At 46.0% G+C, this 20,534-nt stretch overlaps 1 protein-coding gene across 1 annotated transcript; it reads left to right on the forward strand.

Moving 5' to 3' along the window:
- On the forward strand, nt 1–1,570 carry LOC133109861 (potassium voltage-gated channel subfamily A member 2-like). The gene has a single exon (XM_061219566.1). The coding sequence runs from the start codon at nt 1–3 to the stop codon at nt 1,483–1,485; it is 1,485 nt and encodes a 494-aa protein (XP_061075550.1). The 3' UTR covers nt 1,486–1,570.
- The last annotated feature ends 18,964 nt before the right edge of the window (nt 1,571–20,534 follow it).

Consider the following 20,534-nt stretch of genomic DNA (forward strand, 5'->3'; position numbering starts at 1 on the left):
ATGACTGTGGCCACGGCGGACCCGTCCGACGAGGCGGCGGCACAACCAGGCAACCCTCACGATGCCTACAACCCCGAGGTGGACCACGAGTGCTGCGAGAGGGTGGTCATCAACATCTCCGGCCTGCGGTTCGAGACGCAGCTCAAGACCCTGTCGCAGTTCCCCGAGACCCTGCTGGGGGACCCCAAGAAGCGGATGCGCTACTTCGACCCGCTGAGGAACGAGTACTTCTTCGACAGGAACCGGCCCAGCTTCGACGCCATCCTCTACTACTACCAGTCCGGCGGGAGGCTACGGCGGCCGGTCAATGTGACACTGGACATTTTCTCAGAGGAGATCCGCTTCTACGAGCTGGGCGAGGAGGCCATCGAGATCTTTCGGGAGGATGAGGGCTTCATCAAGGAGGAGGAGAGGCCGCTGCCGGACAATGAGTTCCAGAGACAGGTGTGGCTTCTCTTTGAGTACCCCGAGAGCTCGGGGCCCGCCCGGATTATCGCCATCATCTCCGTGATGGTCATCCTCATCTCCATCGTCAGCTTCTGCCTGGAGACCCTGCCCATGTTCCGCAACGAGGAGGAGGAGATGCACAAGGTCTACCAACCGTTCTCCAACACCACCACCCCCTACCAGTCCACGTACTTTACCGACCCCTTCTTCATCCTGGAGACCCTCTGCATCATCTGGTTCTCCTTCGAGTTCCTGGTGCGCTTCTTCGCCTGCCCCAGCAAGGCTGGCTTCTTCGTCAACATCATGAACATCATTGACATTGTGGCCATCATCCCATACTTCATCACCCTGGGCACGGAGCTGGCTGAGAAGCCGGAAGACGGTCAACAGGGGCAGCAGGCCATGTCCCTGGCCATCCTCCGGGTGATCCGGCTGGTGCGCGTCTTCCGAATCTTCAAGCTCTCCCGGCACTCCAAGGGGCTCCAGATCCTGGGCCAGACCCTGAAGGCCAGCATGCGCGAGCTGGGGCTGCTCATCTTCTTCCTCTTCATCGGGGTCATCCTCTTCTCCAGCGCCGTGTACTTCGCCGAGGCGGACGAGCCGGAGTCCCAGTTCCTGAGCATCCCCGAGGCCTTCTGGTGGGCCGTGGTCTCCATGACGACTGTAGGCTACGGCGACATGGTCCCCACCACCATCGGCGGCAAGATCGTGGGCTCGCTCTGCGCCATCGCCGGCGTGCTGACCATCGCCTTGCCCGTGCCCGTCATCGTGTCCAACTTCAACTACTTCTACCACCGCGAGACGGAGGGCGAGGAGCAGGCCCAGTACCTCCAGGTCACCAGCGTCCCCAAGGACTCCAATGAGGACCTGAAGAAGAGTCGAAGTGGCTCCACCCTCAGCAAGTCGGACTACATGGAGATCCAGGAAGGGGTGAACAACAGCATCGAGGACTTCCGGGAGGAGAACCTCAAGACGGCCAACTGCACGCTGGCCAACACTAACTACGTCAACATCACCAAGATGCTCACGGATGTATAACCTCTCGGGATACTCATGGATGGGGGTAGAGGGTGGGGACTGGGGCCTTTAGTGAGCTGGCTTCAGGAGGTAAGGGCTTACCCTCCAGGCTTGGGAAACGAAGTTGGTGAAACTAGAAAAAGACCCTGTGCCCTCCAAACCACCCCCTCCCCCATGCCCGACCCAAACCCAAACCCCCAACCTCAGCTCTCCGTCCACGCCGATCCTTCAGATCCAATTCCACATGCTTTTTTTGGTGTCTGCATGGAGATAGTCTTGTCTGTGTGACTGTTTAATAGTCAATGTCCTGATTGTGACCGTAGCCAAAGCAGTTATCAAAACTATAAAGGGAAAACGTACATGAACTGCATGAAGGGGTTCTGACTCCAGCTTATAAGATCCCAGCTCTTCTCCCCCCCCCCACCCCAATTATGCACCTCCTCCACACCTCCTCCAACCCCACCTGCATGTCTCCTTGCGCCCAGCTGTAGACACTGTACCATTTCCCTGTCCTTTAAAAAAAAGGATCTCATTTCCATGCTTCAGTTTTCGCCTTCTATCTTTAGGATGGGAAAAGGCTCAGTCATGATATGTTCAAAATCAGAGGGGAATCAAGCATCTCCTCTTGAATATAATTAACACTGAGCCCACCAAAGCTGCCCTATAAAGAACATGAGGAATGTCAGTTAATTATGTACAGGGACACTTATACTGTACTGTCTACCATGAGGTAGAGCGGGGCCTGTGCATTACTGGCCAACCACAATCCTGCAATTATATATATTTTTTGCAGTAGCAAGGTAGTTACGAACCATAGCAAACCCTACTCTTCACCCCTGCAAGACCCGATGCAGAGCTTTGAAAACAGTGAATATGTATTTATTATTTATTTATTGATATTAATTTCTGTGGCTCATAAATGAAGCCAGTTGGGGCGTAATCCCTTCTTGTTCTGTCTCTGCTTTGTCTGCACTAAGGAGGACGTTGGGGGGGGGGGGGTCTTTAGCAACCATGCAGACTAATATTATTACATGTTGCTTACCTACCCATTCATCCTTTTACACCCCCCACAAGAACCACCTAAATCCTACCCCCTCCCCTTATAAAACCGTCTTCCTGTCTCCTAACATATTGATAGGAGTTCCTCTGTTGTTGTAATGCAGCCGATTCCTAGCACTAGATTGCAGGGGAGGGAATTACATATATTGACACTTTCCCAGCCTTGCGTTTGAATTAATCAAATAGCCGGGCTCTGCTAAAAAAAAATAGCTCTGCTAACCTTTCAGGCTCCGCCACTCAGCCTAGACATGCAACTGAAAATCCGCACGGGCACTGCTTCTTAAACTTTAAATAAATCGGGACGCAAATTAGAAATACTTTTCAACGCCGGGACCCAAATTTGAAAAGTAGTACCTTTCAGGGACCCGTCAAATACACATACTAGCCTAGGCCTAGTGGATGGACCCACCTCATACACTGCCGTCAACCATTTTGTGTCCCGAACCACATAGTTTAAGAAGCACTGCCCAAGAGACTAATTTCTACTTATACCCATCCTATACGCATCTACTATACCCATGCAAAATTATCGGCCTCCATTTTGTTTCACGTTTCCTGTGCAGGGCATACTTCAGTGAAACCTGTTGGAACTATTCTATGATATTACGCTATTATATAATAGGATATTATGAATATAATATTATTCTATTATATTCTACCCATCTATTGCTGCATGGCCTAAAGCGTTCCCTGTAGCATGCCTATCAGTATGACCACAGTTAAACAAAACTAATGATAAATTATAAATACTATAACTTTTTTTAAATCGGTGAGACATGCATTGCTATATGTGTGTGTGTGATTTTTATTACGTTATTATGTGTGCTAAAGATTTTGCTACTTTAACATATAATTTTGAACACTGATACTGTAGGCCGATTTCAGGTAATGTCCATAGGAAGGTTGTTATTTTTCTTTGGTTTTGAGGGGAGTGCCAAAGTGGCTTGATACTCTTAACTGCCTTTGGACAAATGTATCAATGGATAGGAATTAACATAGTGATGCTGGATAGTCCGGTTTGACCAAGAATGAGCCTCCTGTGTAAATAATATCTGTGGTAACATGGCACTCAAACTAGATCTACAGTGGGGCCCAAAAATCTTGCATTCTTTTCCAAAGGTTTTTTTTTTTTCTTTTTTGTTTACACAAATGAGATTGTCAGCACAAAAATTTGAGTGAAAAGTTGATTGAATTGAATGTACACGAATTTCAGAATTTCTTGGTATTTGGTATGTGCCCCAGCTTTAATGGCAACATGCACTCAAGCTGGCATAACCTGATGATCCACGTTATCCCAGCATGATTCGACAATGTTCCAGAGGGCATCTTGTGATATTACTGAATGCTTGGGGTTGAGGTCAGGCGGCTTGTGGATTGTGCAGCACTCCTTGCTCTTCTTTGGTCTCCAAGCAGTTCTTGCAAAGCTTTGAGGTACCTTTAATTCGTTTTACATTCTTCTAAATCCCTTGTTTATTTCCGCGATTACACGAAAAACAAGAGGTGACGAGACAAGGTGATAAGTTCTGAATTTGGGCAAGGTCAACCTTCGACTGGGACACACTGTAAATCTGTCACCTGCCCCGCTAGATTTAGCTGGAGGCTGCACCACTATGGCTGGAGTGCTGGCGTTTTTTCTTTAATCACCGCGGCCTTAAGGCTCCGATCGGCAAGCCCAGTGTTGAGTTTTCGGCTGAGCGTTCTGCCTCTGCGAGAAGCACACGACGTCCCCGCTTCGGGTTTGGGCTAGCTAAACCCCAAAGCAGCCGCGGCGAGTGCTAATATCGGCGTGGAACGTGCGGAGCGGAGTTTGCGTGGATGAAAATTACAACCTTCCGGTGGGACTGATGTTCCTCTTCTGTCCTCAGTATCGCGAGGGGGTGCAGATCACGCCCGCGCGTGAGGGGACTCGTATCTGAACACGTCCTGAGGATCCCCGGATCATTTTATCAGCTCTCCATTCATCCGCCCTCTGTGCGTGTGTGTGTGTGTATGGGAGCTTGTATCGGTGTGTGTGTATGTGTGCGTGTTCAAATGTGTCAGGATTGCCAGAAAGATTCACCATATACCCTCCTAAAAAAAAAAAAAAAAGGCCAAATTTGAAATCTGACGCCACAAATCTGAAAAAAAAAAAAGATGGATTGTCAGGTTATGCAGAAAGGCTACAGACTGCCTGTATAAATTCACTGCCAGAGATTGAGATTAGGACCCCTCGGAGTATCCGTCTCCCCGTAGACCACACAAGTGCGTTATTACAAAAACAGGCTTCGAAGCCTGCTCGCTGAGGTGCTCCAAGAAAACGGTTACAAACCACAAAAAAAAACAAAAAAAAAAAACGCATTCGATAAGTATTAGAGCACATTAAATGTGTCACCGTAATGGTGGGAACCTTCTGTCATTCCATAATCAGTAAGCCAGGGTGGAATGGATGTGTGTGTGTGTGTGTTACGCGGGTAGAGAAACGCGGGGTGACGGATGCCGGTGTGTTTCCTGTGTGCGTGATGTGCAGGGGAGATATTGATCTCCGCTCGGTCAGGGTCTCAGTTACGGCCAGAGTCTCCCAGCTGCCTGCCGCCAGGCAGTGAATGATGCTGGCAGAGAGGGGGGGAGGAGGGGGGGGGGGCATTTATTTCAAGGAGACTGTATCGATTTGTGAGCTGTGCTGGACGATTGTCCCCCACCCCCCCCTCACTCGCCCCTCTCAACACCCCTCCCCCGTCACAGACAGGCTGCTCGAGCGCCCCTCGGTGACATCCCAAAAAGACATGGCTGTCATGTCATGTGACCGGGCGGGGTGTGCCGTGTGTCAATCAAACCGAGCAGCTGGGTGTCTGTGTACACTGTGTGTGTGTGTGTGTGTGCGCATGTTTCTGTATGCGTGTGCACGTACACTGTGTGTGTGTGCATATTTCTTTACACATGTGTATGTACACTGTGTGCGTGCGCACGTTTCTGTATGCATGTGTATGTACACTGTGTGTGTGTGTGTGCGCACGTTTCAGTATGCGTGTGTATGTACACTGTGTGTGTGTGTGTGTGTGTGCGCACGTTTCAATATGCGTGTGTATGTACACTGTGTGTGTGTGTGTGTGTGCGCACGTTTCAGTATGCGTGTGTATGTACACTGTGTGCGCACATTTCTGTATGCGTGTGTGCACATGCGTGGCAATGGGTGGGTGAGTGTGTGTGTCTGTAAGTGTGTGTTTTAGCGGCATTGTGGTATAACTCGACTGTTTTAGTCCATGTGATCGTGCGTCTTGCATCTGTTCAAACGAGAAGGCCTGGATTCTGGAATATTATGTGTAAATGCTGATTTTTATTTATTTATTTATTTATTTATTCATTTATTTTTATCTAAAAAAAGAAAACTTAGGGAAAAAAAAAACATGGGTATACAAAAGGGGTTTTGGGGGGGATACTATGCTGTATAACTACGAAGTCTGGATATCAACGTACGTCATGCACTTTACAAGGACAGCAAAAGGACAAACTGAGAGACAATCTTTTGGGAAAAAAATACTGCAAAACGGACTGTGCATAGCTAACCCTTCCAAATGATCATAATCATAATGAGTCATATCAGAAATGATAATAACAATAATAATAATAATAATAATAACCTCAACAAATTGTGTTGTGTTTCTTTCACACTTGAATCTCTGAACTCACCGTTGTGTTGTGCTTCCCTGGCTTTTCTCGTGTTTTTCCACGTACGGCATTGTCACTTTCACAGGGCAAAAACAATGCTGACACTGTCATGTTCTTCTACAATTCTTGACATTTTACATTTTCTAGGGTCAATTGCAGTGTGCTTAGCTGGAGTTTAACCCGCAGGTTTAAACCTCTGGACCACAGATCGGCATACCAACTGGAGCTGATATCCACAGCTGTGGACTAAGATTTAGCTATTCCAGTGGATCTGTGGTCCAGAGGTTTAAACCTGCAGTTTAAACTCCAGTTAAGCACACTACAATTGAACCTTAAGAGGGTTTTTTTTTTTGTCTGTTGCCTGCGTGTACATTTCACAGGGATGTCTTGTCGAAGGCAGACATCACAGGACAACCGAATGTCGTTATATCTTTCAGCGTGTTTTGTTTGGTTCTCGGTTAATTGCGAAGAATGCACTCTGCAGAGGGAGAGCGAGAGAGACGGAGAGTGAGTTCTATTTATAACATCGTGGAAAGAAGTGGGCTGTTCTCTGACAGGAATCAAAACATTGCAGTTTCCCACAAATCCCTGCTCCCATGTCAGAAACCCCGCCATTAAACTCACAGACATTCACATCTGTGTGAATTCCTTCCTCGTGGCCCCCCATTTTGTTTAAAAACAATGTAAATAGGTATTAAAATGCAACTGATCTGGAGGAAACGTGAGGCTGGCTCTGAATTGATTTTTTTAGCCATGAGAGATCCTCTATCAGGGTAATGTGAGCGCACTAAAACCTGACCATAATGGCCTCCATCCCCCTCTTTACTGTCCCAGAGTGCATTCTGTTGTTGCCGAGCCTAGCCGTTAGCTAAACGCTAATGCGCCCAAACAGTGCTTTGCTAGTGAGCCATGCCAAGGAACACCATACTTCTCTCACGGACACCGAGTTATAGAGGCTTACAATACCATTACAATCTTACTCTATTTATCTTAATCTGTGTTTTTTTATTTTTATGTTAAATACTGAACTGCAATCATAAGTGCCCCATCTCTGCAAGACCCCTGGCAGTTTGGGAAGAACCCAGACTGTGGGTATGTCATAAAAAGCAGGGTAATCTGCTGTTTTTCCCTTGAACGCACACCTAGGAGGTAAAGGAATTTCACTGGAGGATTCAATGTCTGCCGGCTGGTCCAGGCACATTTCAATACCTGGACCTACAGATTGATCCCTCTGCATACTTTGCATCCACTCATGTGGACTTTCTAGTTTACTTGTTAGTTCAATGCCTGAACTGTCACCATCTCAACCTGTAAGCCAGCGGAGGATGGGCATCGCCCTATAGCCAGGTTCCTCCTAAGATTCCTCCCCATCGGGGAGTTTCTCACGGTCAGTTTAGTGGTTTGAATTGAAGATACTGAGGCCAACTCTGAAACTGGCCTATATAACGGGAAGGGAGATGGTTTGATTGCCTGGTAGGACACGGTTGTTGGACCCTTGGGCTAGGTACTTGACTGGCGTTGCTTCAGTATATATCCCACTGGATAAATGGACACTACACTTAAAAAAAAAAAGAAAAAAAAAAAAGGTGTGTAAGTCGCTTTGGATAAGAGCGTTCGCTAAATGCCTCTAATGTAATAGAAGCGGGGCTTTAAATGGATTCCGCTCCAGCCTCCTACCTTCTTCAGTTCCACATTTTAGCCTGTATGGTGCCAAGTCTTTAGAGTAGGCTTCAGTAAACTTCCACCTGCCCGATTATCTGACATTCTCATTAAAATTAAATTCCCGTTGAGTTTAATGGCTTCGGACAGATTTTATAGGAGTGCAGTACATTAGCGCTACGTCCGTACTTGTGCCGTTGGTGCAAGCCTGCTGTACCTTCCCCAACGTGTGTGATCGAAGGGTCTGTGTTCACTACTCTGTGGGGAAAGAAATTGAACAAAATAGTTGTCAAGTGTCAAGTCTTTGTGCACATCTTTTACAAGTAACTGGGCCTATTTAGGTTGGGTGTGTGGAATTTTTACTGTGGTACCATTTCTTCAAAATCCACAAATACGGGTATTTGCATTGTGTCCGCAAAGTCTGTAAAACAGTCAAACCAAATCGACGGTGTCCATGAGTACCACAACGCGATGTTCACGCAGTACACTAGGTCCGTTCTGGCACAGCCTGTAAGGAGCCTGGTTTTTACAGCTGGGAGATAGGGGCCCTGTTTTATGGTGCTGTAGAGCAGAATATCACGCTAAGATTTACCCCGCGGTAGAGGAGCAGCGACATCCTGCCTGCCTTCAGATTTACAGACTCCCCGGCGTTGCTACGTTACCGTGTTGTAGAGCGGGTTAGAAAAGGCTGTTGCTATGCTACAGTACTGTATAATTTAAATATATAAAAAAAACACAGCAAGGCTATAACACAGTGCAGCTGGAATATAAATATTGGCATTACGGAGATTTACGGCAGTTAGACAGCACAGTAGAATAGCGTGAGAAAGAGTATGCCTTGATACATTATAGAGCAGTGTAGAGAATGTTACCATGCAACAATGCATTTGAATTCAGCTGAATACTCAATATTGCTTTGTTACATTGTAGAGAAACGGTAAAGAAACCTTAATGTCACAATGTACCAGTGTATTAGAATTTGGCCGAAGTTTCAATGTTGCCTTGTTACATTACAGAACAGTGTAGCTAATGTTAATATGAAACAGTACATTAGAATTGAGCAGATATCTCAATATTGCCTTGTTAGATTGCAGGACAGTGAGTGTAGGAACCTGAATGTTACTATGTAACAATGTAATAGCTGAGATGTTGGCTGAATTTAGCCACGTTAGATTGAAGAAGATCAGTCGAGAAATCAGATTGTTGCTATGTAACAGGGCATTAGACTTTAGCAGAAAGCTCAATGTCATTTTCAAACTGTTTACAGTTGAAAGGGCTGAACTATAACAGTTCTTATGACACAGCAGTTAAGGATGCTGGTAGAAACCTGACAGTAAAACTGCAGAAGAAACAGCAGGGGAGCTATCAAACAGTTTCCAGGAGGATTTAGTTGTCATGCCGACGCAGGTCTTTGGGGGCGGGGCTGAAGTCCTGTGGTGGCTCATTAGTGATTTTACTCACCTGTTCTTAATTAGGATAGCAGTCTCTGGAGTTCCCCTCAGCTCATTACAGGGGTTTTGTCAATCTGCAGGGGATCGGACTGGATTTACATTTTTAGCTAAATGCAGAAAATGCACAAATGATTACATGCATTTCTGATTCCAGATGAGAGCTTGTAAAACAGCACAGAAAACACTTCCTATGGAAACTGCTGAAATGTGAAACACGACAATGACATTACAAGTATAAAAACAACTGTAAGCACACATTAATGTGCACATGTAATGTTTACATCAGAAATAACAGAGCTTGCCCCAGTACATTCCTCACCCGCGGTGTGAGAATGTTTGCACTGATTAGCACCATGCTAGGACTCGGATTATACGCTTAATCCTGTTCCAGCTGAATTTTTGGCTTTCGTGAGTCACGCATCTACTTAGCATAGTGATCTACGGTGTAGCTAAATATACAGCACATCTTCAACAGAAGTTACATTCGCAGAGCGTTTCTGGTGGCACCGTGTTCTTCACCAGCATCTTGCGTGCGAAAGAGGTTTTGAGTTTGTTATGTACGGAGTAGGTGGAATGTAGGACAGGTAGTTTTCCAGCATGTTGTTTTCCCTCTTGGTTTCGCTGCACAAATTAACAGTAGGAGTTCTGTTTTCTTTTTCTAAATCATTGCTCAAAGCTTCATAGCCTTCAGTCACCAGTAGTGATTGTCACATCAGCATTAGAATGTTCAGTTAAGAAAATTACACATCTTGGAAGTCTGACGTAACCCGTATATGGATTTCCTGCTCAAAGCACAATTTATCCATGGGAAAAATTAACGGCCTTTTCACATAACCGTTTCTCTCACCGTTTGTAATTTAAGGTGGCTTTTAACATTTGGATGTTTTTATCCTGACTCATTTCTCTCTTAAGCGGGGTCCACTGAATTCCATAACCATTTAGTTTGGCCAAACGCTAAGACCACAGCACATATTTAATGCGTCACATGTACAAATCATCGTTTTCATCTTGTCACATTGACGCACTGCCCCCATCAACCGAGGACAGTGTTGACTACATCACGCATCTCATCAAGAAACACGAGCAAATTGCTACCAGTCATTTTCTGTCTAAAATCTGCCGTGCGAGCCACAATGCCCCGCATTAGCGGAATGCACACTGTGCTGAACTGGCACAGGCACGCAGCCCTGCGAGTGTCCAATCAGACGCGGAAGCCACGCGCTCGCGTCCAATCAGGGGCCAAGACTCATCCTGGCAATAGACCCTCCCCCTCCGTGAGCAATGCCACGGCTGATTACCCAGCATCCCACAGGGATTTCTGCTACAGTTGGCGGCGACTCTGAAACGTGGGTTGCCATATGGACCTGCGCTTGCCACCTGAAACCAGAATTTTATCCCTTTAAAAAACGAACAAATAAAACACGAATCCACAACTTGATGAAAATGTAGGGATTTACTCAGTAAATTTTAATCAACCTTCATTCATTTTTTCCTTTTATGATTTATTTAATTTCATTTATTTATTTACTTTCATTATGGGCCAGTTTCACAGACACAGATTAAAGGTACAATAGGTAAGATTTTTGTGTTAAAACATTGTTACAAGACCATTGTAAATCCCTTCCTATCATTGAAAAAGGCTCACTGACATGTTGCTTCACCCTCTGCCTGTGTTTATAGTCCTTAAATTTGGGTTTCAAAGTACACAGTTGATGGGCCGGCACTCTTTACCAAAACATTGCATAGCTGTACAATAATTCAAGCTCATTGGTTGAAAATTGGTTCTAATTGCCACAGCCAATGGTGTGTCAACGTCAGCATGTTCACAGAGAAGGCGGAGGTATAAACAGTGTTGTCGTTTGAAGGTTGTTTGTTGCTGCTATTCCTTTCTTGACCATTAGAGGTCTGAAATGACCTATTGTATCTTTTTACATTACATTACATTATTGGCATTTGGCAGACGCTCTTATCCAGAGCGACGTACAACAAAGTGCATACCCATAACCAGGGCTAAGTGCGCAGAAAGACCCTAGAGGGAAGTACAATTTCAATTTCAAACCTTTAAGCTTAGTCCTAGACATTGAATGGCTAATAGTCCTTGATTTTTGAATGAAGCCAAGTTTTTAAAAAAGAACGGTAACTGGTTGACCAGTTCAGACCAGCTCCATAACTCTACAGGGATTGACCAGCTCAAGCTATGTTTTGAAATAGCTGGCAGCTTGTAATGTCAAGCTGGATCATTGCTGGATTTTACACCAGGGGGGTTCCTATACACCAGACGAGCCTCAGTAAAGCGTAGAAAAATAATTTGAATCCTAAACCGTTATGCATTTGACCCAGGACCGCAGCGGTTACAGGCTCTCAGGGTAGTGCGGCATGTCAGAGCCATTCTAATTCCCGTATTTATCTCCAGCACGGCAGTACGTGGGAACGTTTTTAGCTCCAGCGAAAACCGAGCACGTCCCTTGGCATGTGACAGCCGACAGCCGCGAGCGGGGACAGGAATATGCTTCGGAGCTAAACAAGCAGTCACAGCCTGCGGAAGCCGCTCAGCGCGACAGCAACAGTGCGAGGTGTTAAATCTGTTAGCGCTTCCATGATGAGACTTCACGTGTTAATTAGCAGAAAAAAGGCTCGTCTCTCTTAGCCGCCGCCGCGAAGGAGGGCTATTTATCCGCACAGCAGAAATGGAGACTTGTTTTTTTTTTTTTTTTTAAGGATCTGGCGTGCACCCGCCAGTAATGGGGGGCTGAACCAATCCTCCGCTCCGTTATGGGTGAAGCCAGCGCATTCTGGCACAGACTTCCTGATTTTAAGATGCTGCGGATCTCGAGGCTCGGTTCAAAGGAGTTAATGACAAGCAGTCCAGAGGCACCCCAGCCAAAACATGAGTCATAAATCCCACTTCCCCCATCAGGCATGATACAGATACCCTGGCTATTCGAGTTTTGCTGGAACCAATACAGATTTTTTATATTTATTTTTATATTAGCATGAATCATTGATTTGTGTTGAGTCTATAAGTCTATAATTTTCAGTACATCGATTATGGCTTTTAAATAGAAATGATGCAGTCAGTTGAAGCCTGACTGGAGCTACATTTAAACCTATAAACAAATCCTCAAATTGGGTTTTTTTTTCCCAGCCTTGTGTTATTTAACATCTGAAAACTCACTTACAGCCAAATTCCCTTCCACACTAAAATGTCAGACAGCAGTGATTTTTTTTTTTTTTTTTTAATAAAGGGCACCGCTGAGAAGGACTGACGATGGAAATTGATACAGTATTGATCCGTCCTCGCCACCAGAACAGAGCAGTGGATTGCTTGCGCATCGCTTCCTCTCAGCTTGACCGTGAAGGGGAAATGCCCTTCCGCGCCCTTGCGGTCCGCGTCCTCGCGCCGAGAGAGAAAAAAAAAAAAAATCTTAACTGCTGTGGCACGAACTTCTGTTTGGCTGCATTTCAACACCCGCCAGGCGTGTAAGTTACACCGTCCTGGTTCGTTCAGAGCTGGATCACTGACCTTGAACAAATTAAACAAAAAAAAAAAGAAGAAATCAACACAAATGCATCGTGCAATATGTAGAGCGCAGTATACACTCAGTGAGCACTTTATTAGGTATTTACTTTTTTTTTTTAACTTCTACTGCTGTAGCCTATCCACTTAGAGTTATGATATGTTGTGTGTTCATGGATGCTCTTCTGCATACCACTGTTGTAACGTGTGGTTATTTGAGTTACGGTCACCTTCCTGTCAGCTTTGACCAGTCTGGCCATTCTCCTCTGACCTCTCTCATTAACAAGGCATTTCTGTCTTTGAGACAAGCATGCATGAAAATCCCAGGATATCAGCAGTTTCTGAGATACACAAACCACCCTGTCTGCCACCAACAATCATTCCACGGTCAAAGTCACTCAGATCACATTTTTTCCCCCATTCTGATGGTTGATGTGAACATTAACTGAAGTTCCTGACCCGTATCTACATGATTGTATGCATTGCACTGCTGCCACACAATTGGCTGATTAGATAATGTAATAAAGAGGTATAATAAAGTAAAAAATGTCCTAATAAAGTGCTCAGTGAGTATATTTACTGTATGTAGCACTGTGAACCCCTATTGATATATGACAAGAGGATGCGTGATTCTCCAAACTCCATTCAAACCCCCCCTGGCTGCATATTTACATATTTGTGGTTTCCTTTCAAATCAGCAGCCAATTTAGGCCGTCAAACACAGTGTGCAGGCTCTTTAGCCAATCAATGAGCTAAATTAACCACTAAAGTGCAGGGACACAGTGACCCTCTGGGATTTGAGTTGGGGATCCCTGCGCAAGAGTCCAGAGCAGGGATGGGCAAGCCAGGAAGTCTCTATTTCTGTATTTCAGACCAACTTCTGCTTAATTATTTAATTAGCCCAATCATTTGCAGGATCTGTCATTGAATGCCAAATTATTATAGTTTTTTTATTGCCACATTTCCGTGATATAAACTACAGCTGCAAAATGTCTTGTAGCATTTTATAGTGGTCTAATTTATGAGTGTATGCAGGGCCCTCCAGGACCGGAGTTAAACCTGCAGACACTGCGGCCCTCCAGGACTGGAGTTAAACCTGCAGACACTGCGGCCCTCCAGGACTGGAGTTAAACCTGCAGACACTGCGGCCCTCCAGGACTGGAGTTAAACCTGCAGACACTGCGGCCCTCCAGGACTGGAGTTAAATCTGCAGACACTGCGGCCCTCCAGGACTGGAGTTAAACCTGCAGACACTGCGGCCCTCCAGGGCTGGAGTTAAACCTGCAGACACTGCGGCCCTCCAGGGCTGGAGTTAAACCTGCAGACACTGCGGCCCTCCAGGACTGGAGTTAAACCTGCAGACACTGCGGCCCTCCAGGACTGGAGTTAAACCTGCAGACACTGCGGCCCTCCAGGACTGGAGTTAAACCTGCAGACACTGCGGCCCTCCAGGACTGGAGTTAACCCTGCAGACACTGCGGCCCTCCAGGACTGGAGTTAAACCTGCAGACACTGCGGCCCTCCAGGACTGGAGTTAAATCTGCAGACACTGCGGCCCTCCAGGACTGGAGTTAAACCTGCAGACACTGCGGCCCTCCAGGACTGGAGTTAAACCTGCAGACACTGCGGCCCTCCAGGGCTGGAGTTAAACCTGCAGACACTGCGGCCCTCCAGGACTGGAGTTAAACCTGCAGACACTGCGGCCCTCCAGGACTGGAGTTAAACCTGCAGACACTGCGGCCCTCCAGGACTGGAGTTAAACCTGCAGACACTGCGGCCCTCCAGGACTGGAGTTAACCCTGCAGACACTGCGGCCCTCCAGGACTGGAGTTAAACCTGCAGACACTGCACCCCTCATTTTCCACACTGGGTTTTGGTGATGTTCACCTCAAGTAATTTGTCTTCAAATTAACAAACTAAAAAAGTCACCTCTGTGCATAAGACATTTCACATACATCACAATACAGAAAATAACATTTGTGTATTTGACTGATTCATTTTTCTGGAATGTGAATAGCTATGCAGACTACCTCATATCGAGGCAAACCCATTTCTAAATTAGGATCAGTTAGCAGCTTGTTTATATTAACGGGATGCAATAACGGTCGGAAGGAAAACCAGTAACCACAGCAGGTGTGACTAACTGCTGTATCCACGGCGATAACCACGGCATCCATGGTGACGGCGCACGATGTCACCTTCCCTGACTTCCTTCCGCCCAGATGTAAAATGGCCGCCTACTGCAGTGGGAAAGCAGGGCAGCCGCACTGCAGAGTATGGTGACGAGTCAAGTGCATTTAAGGACATTATACTGAGCACATTACCTCCTAGCGTCTAATGCTGAAACGCGCTGTAATTGCCTAATCATGAACCATTCTTTTCCACTTTGTTTAAATTGTGTAGTCTCATTTCTTCTGTCTCTGCATCCGAGGGACAAAGTGGATATGTAATTCATAGATTGCCCTATTCTTTTGAAGTCTTTCTAAGACCAATTATAATATGATAATAGATTGTTTGTTTATTGAAAACTGAAAGCTAGAAAGGTTAAAGCAGGCTAGTATCCGAAAAGGAAATTAAATAAATATTTCAACACAATGCTGTGCGCTCTTGGAAATCACCTCTGAACTTCTTAGCTCTACCATTAGCTTTAGCATTGTGTTGGGCTGGAGGGGGTCAGTGTAGCATAATCATTAGCTTTAGCATTGTGTTGGGCTGGGGGGGTCAGTGTAGCATAATCATTAGCTTTAGCATTGTGTTGGGCTAGGGGCTGACAGTGTAGCATAATCATTAGATTTAGCATTGTGTTGGGCTGGGGGGGCGACAGTGTAGCATAATCATTAGCTTTAGCATTGTGTTGGGCTGGGGGGGCGACAGTGTAGCATAATCATTAGCTTTAGCATTTTGTTGGGCTGGGGGGGTCAGTATAGCATAATCATTAGCTTTAGCATTGTGTTGGGCTAGGGGCTGACAGTGTAGCATAATCATTAGCTTTAGCATTGTGTTGGGCTAGGGGCTGACAGTGTAGCATAATCATTAGCTTTAGCATTGCGTTGGGCTTGGGGGGCGACAGTGTAGCATAATCATTAGCTTTAGCATTGTGTTGGGCTGGGGGGGTGACAGTGTAGCATAATCATTAGCTTTAGCATTGTGTTGGGCTGGGGGGGCGACAGTGTAGCATAATCATTAGCTTTAGCATTGTGTTGGGCTGGGGGGGTCAGTGTAGCGTAATCATTAGCTTTAGCATTGTGTTGGGCTGGGGGGGTGACAGTGTAGCATAATCATTAGCTTTAGCATTGTGTTGGGCTGGGGGGGCGACAGTGTAGCATAATCATTAGCTTTAGCATTGTGTTGGGCTGGGGGGGTCAGTGTAGCGTAATCATTAGCTTTAGCATTGTGTTGGGCTAGGGGCTGACAGTGTAGCATAATCATTAGCTTTAGCATTGTGTTGGGCTGGGGGGGTGACAGTGTAGCATAATCATTAGCTTTAGCATTGTGTTGGGCTGGGGGGGGTGACAGTGTAGCATAATCATTAGCTTTAGCATTGTGTTGGGCTAGGGGCTGACAGTGTAGCATAATCATTAGCTTTAGCATTGCGTTGGGCTTGGGGGGCGACAGTGTAGCATAATCATTAGCTTTAGCATTGTGTTGGGCTGGGGGGGTCAGTGTAGCGTAATCATTAGCTTTAGCATTGTGTTGGGCTGGGAGGGGCGGCAGTGTAGCATAATCATTAGCTTTAGCATTGTGTTGGGCTGGGGGGGTGACAGTGTAGCATAATTATTAGCTTTAGCATTGTGTTGGGCTGGGGGGGTGACAGTGTAGCATAATCATTAGCTTTAGCATTGTGTTGGGCTGGGGGGGCGACAGTGTAGCATAATCATTAGCTTTAGCATTGTGTTGGGCTGGGGGGGTCAGTGTAGCGTAATCATTAGCTTTAGCATTGTGTTGGGCTAGGGGCTGACAGTGTAGCATAATCATTAGCTTTAGCATTGTGTTGGGCTAGGGGCTGACAGTGTAGCATAATCATTAGCTTTAGCATTGTGTTGGGCTGGGGGGGCGACAGTGTAGCATAATCATTAGCTTTAGCATTGTGTTGGGCTAGGGGCTGACAGTGTAGCATAATCATTAGCTTTAGCATTGTGTTGGGCTGGGGGGGCGACAGTGTAGCATAATCATTAGCTTTAGCATTGTGTTGGGCTGGGGGGGTGACAGTGTAGCATAATCATTAGCTTTAGCATTGTGTTGGGCTGGGGGGGTCAGTGTAGCATAATCATTAGCTTTAGCATTGTGTTGGGCTGGGGGGGCGACAGTGTAGCATAATCATTAGCTTTAGCATTGTGTTGGGCTGGGGGGGTCAGTGTAGCGTAATCATTAGCTTTAGCATTGTGTTGGGCTGGGAGGGGCGGCAGTGTAGCATAATCATTAGCTTTAGCATTGTGTTGGGCTGGGGGGGTGACAGTGTAGCATAATTATTAGCTTTAGCATTGTGTTGGGCTGGGGGGGTGACAGTGTAGCATAATCATTAGCTTTAGCATTGTGTTGGGCTGGGAGGGGCGACAGTGTAGCATAATCATTAGCTTTAGCATTGTGTTGGGCTGGGGGGGCGACAGTGTAGCGTAATCATTAGCTTTAGCATTGTGTTGGGCTGGGGGGGTCAGTGTAGCATAATCATTAGCTTTAGCATTGTGTTGGGCTGGGGGGGTGACAGTGTAGCATAATCATTAGCTTTAGCATTGTGTTGGGCTGGGGGGGCGACAGTGTAGCATAATCATTAGCTTTAGCATTGTGTTGGGCTGGGGGGGGCGACAGTGTAGCATAATCATTAGCTTTAGCATTGTGTTGGGCTGGGGGGGTCAGTGTAGCGTAATCATTAGCTTTAGCATTGTGTTGGGCTGGGGGGGTCAGTGTAGCGTAATCATTAGCTTTAGCATTGTGTTGGGCCGCCTCACAGCAAGGAGGTCCTGGGTTCGAATCCCCGTCGGCCGGGGCCTCTCTGTGCGGAGTTTGCATGTTCTCCCCGTGTCTGCGTGGGTTTCCTCCGGGTACTCCGGTTTCCTCCCACAGTCCAAAGACATGCACGTTAGGCTGATTGGAGATTCTAAATTGCCCGTAGGTATGAGTGTGTGAGTGAATGGTGTGTGTGCCCTGAGATAGACTGGCGACCTGTCCAGGGTGTATTCCTGCCTTTCGCCCAATGTATGCTGGGATAGGCTCCAGCCCCCCTGCGACCCTGATCAGGATAAGCGGGTTCAGATAATGGATGGATGGATGGATGGATGGATTGTGTTGGGCTGGGGGGGGGGGCGACAGTGTAGCACAGTGGGCTTTCATGAAATTGTTAATGTTCAAACCTGTTAATGTTCAAAAGAATTTATCATAAAAATCTAAAGAGGTCATCTGCTGGGTGTCAGCTAGACGGCCCCACTTTTGATGGGTTTGGGACCCGCAATGCAACTGGCTACAGCGGTCAAAGCCATGCTAACGATGTGTGTTACAGACTAGTAGAATTACATAGCGGGTGGATTGTCACGTTTCAGGTCTGTCTTGCCTTGTTTTTATGTTAATCATTTGTCTTAGTCACGTATTGTCTTATCATGTTTTATGTTAGTCTAGGTTCGTCATGCTGTTTAGTTTATTTCTTGTTACGATTAATTGTCTTGTCATGTCTAGTTATGTTTTCGTTACGATTATTTTACCTTGTTATGTTGAGTGGTTATTGTCTTAGTTCGTTTAGTGTTATGTTTTGATTTATGTTTATTTTTACGTAAACTGGTCGTTGTTTAAATATACACTTTTACATGTCTTTCCGCAAACCTTGCATTCCGGCTTTCTCTCTCTCCCTTTCTGTCACTCACACCCTAATTGTTTCTATTTCTCTATTTACTAAAATTACTAATGCTAGATCAGGATTGGGTAATACTAACAGACTAATCATGTGTTCATGTTACCTTACGTTTCTCTTGCATGTCATTTACTAATTTACTGATGCTAGGGCAGGATAGGTTTATTACTAACGATTACTAATTACCTTGTTAAACTTGTCATCCATCGCACCTGTTTTCCATTCCCTTGCTGCTCTCTAACTAATTGTCTACACCTGTCTACACCCGCATTTATAGCCCAGTTGCACTTCTGTTCTTTGCGAAATTGTCTGCCTCTTGTCTGTCAAAGCAACGCTTGAGCAGTGCTATCATTGATTTCATGTTAAGATTTTTTCAACCACTGTTTATTGATTTCTGTTTCGTTGACCATCGCTTGCTTTTGACTACGTCCTCGCCTACTGTTTTTGTACTGTTGCCTCGCTGTTTTGTTTATGGTTTCGACTTCCGCATCGCCCTCGACTACGACCCTGCCTGCCGCCCGCCTGTACTTCTGCCCCACTGACAGCTCTCCTGCTACAGGACCTTCCTGCACGTCTACCGACTACGAGTTTGCCTCTTCCCTCGGCACCGTGTTTTCTGATTATTTATTGTTTTATTGGCTGGATCTACGTGTATGGACTTTGCTTGTTTTGACTACGCTCCTGGGATTCGTCCCGAATAAAGCCCTGATGGGACATTATTTTACCATTGTTTCTGAGTCGTGCATTTTGGGTCCAACCCCCACGCAACCGTCTCATGGATTTCTTTTTACAAAACTCAATGTACAATGTAGGTGGCTGGGTGTCATGCACTAAATCTAAATCTGGCGGTGGATAGAGATCACATTATAGATGCATTAGGTCTGAGAGAGGGCATTTTTCACGTCCTTATAAAAGATAGAATGTTAGCAGCTGAAAATATATCCGGCTTGTGAATATTTTATAGTCGCTGCCGCGGAGCAATGGCTTATGGGTGCATCCGCCTCTCTTCAGCGTGCCTGCCCCTGATCCCAGATCTTCCCTCTGGAGTCAGCCGGACTGGGGATTCTGGGATATGTCCACAGTGTAAAACTTATTTTATTTTATTTTTTTTACTTGCTTGCACAGTTCAGCCTGTGCTGGCTTCCACGTGACCTAGATCTGTGTAGATCTGTGGGGCTGTGATGCCCAAATCTTTTCTACTCATAAGTGTGAGTTGATTTTCTTGCCACTGTTTTAGGGTTTTTCTGCCCCACACAAGGGAGTTTTTTTCTTGCTGATCTGGGGGCCTGGTGTTTCCCTTCTGTTACTCTGTAAAGTGTCTTTGTGACAGTCCTCTGTGAAAAGCACTATACAAAAAAATAAAAAAATTAATGTAATGGAATTGAAGGCAGAGCCATTCTCAGCTCTGAGTGTGAGTGTGCAGTCCCGCTGCGTTCTATAGCCATTTCACCTGACAAGGGGCCAAGGACACCGAAAGGTCTTCAATATAAAATGATGCGGTGGCCAGCTCCCCAGGAACAGACTCGGGAATCCCACAGACATGAGACGGCGACAGCAGGTCCAGTCCGTGTCCGTTTATTCACCAGTGGACACAGGGAGAGCTTCTCAAGGGCAATCCAAAAGAACTCTAAAGAAATGTAATGATTGACAATCATTGGTCACTCCCATTATGCATCAACCAATTATTGTCCTCCATGCTGGCAAGCACCCGTCTTGCCTCATGTGCCGAATTAGCTAGCAGGCTTTCAGTGAAGTGGTACAAATGCAATCTGGTTGGCTTATGTTCTCCTAGTCAATCGAAGCTAGCCATTTAGCTTGCATTAGTCGACTGCTAAAAGGAGGCAAAGCATTGTTTATTTTGATGAATTTTCCGATTTCCATTGATTTTGAAACAGAATAC

This window comes from Conger conger, chromosome 14 (genome assembly GCF_963514075.1).
Source record: "Conger conger chromosome 14, fConCon1.1, whole genome shotgun sequence".
In the NCBI taxonomy this organism is placed as follows: domain Eukaryota; kingdom Metazoa; phylum Chordata; class Actinopteri; order Anguilliformes; family Congridae; genus Conger; species Conger conger.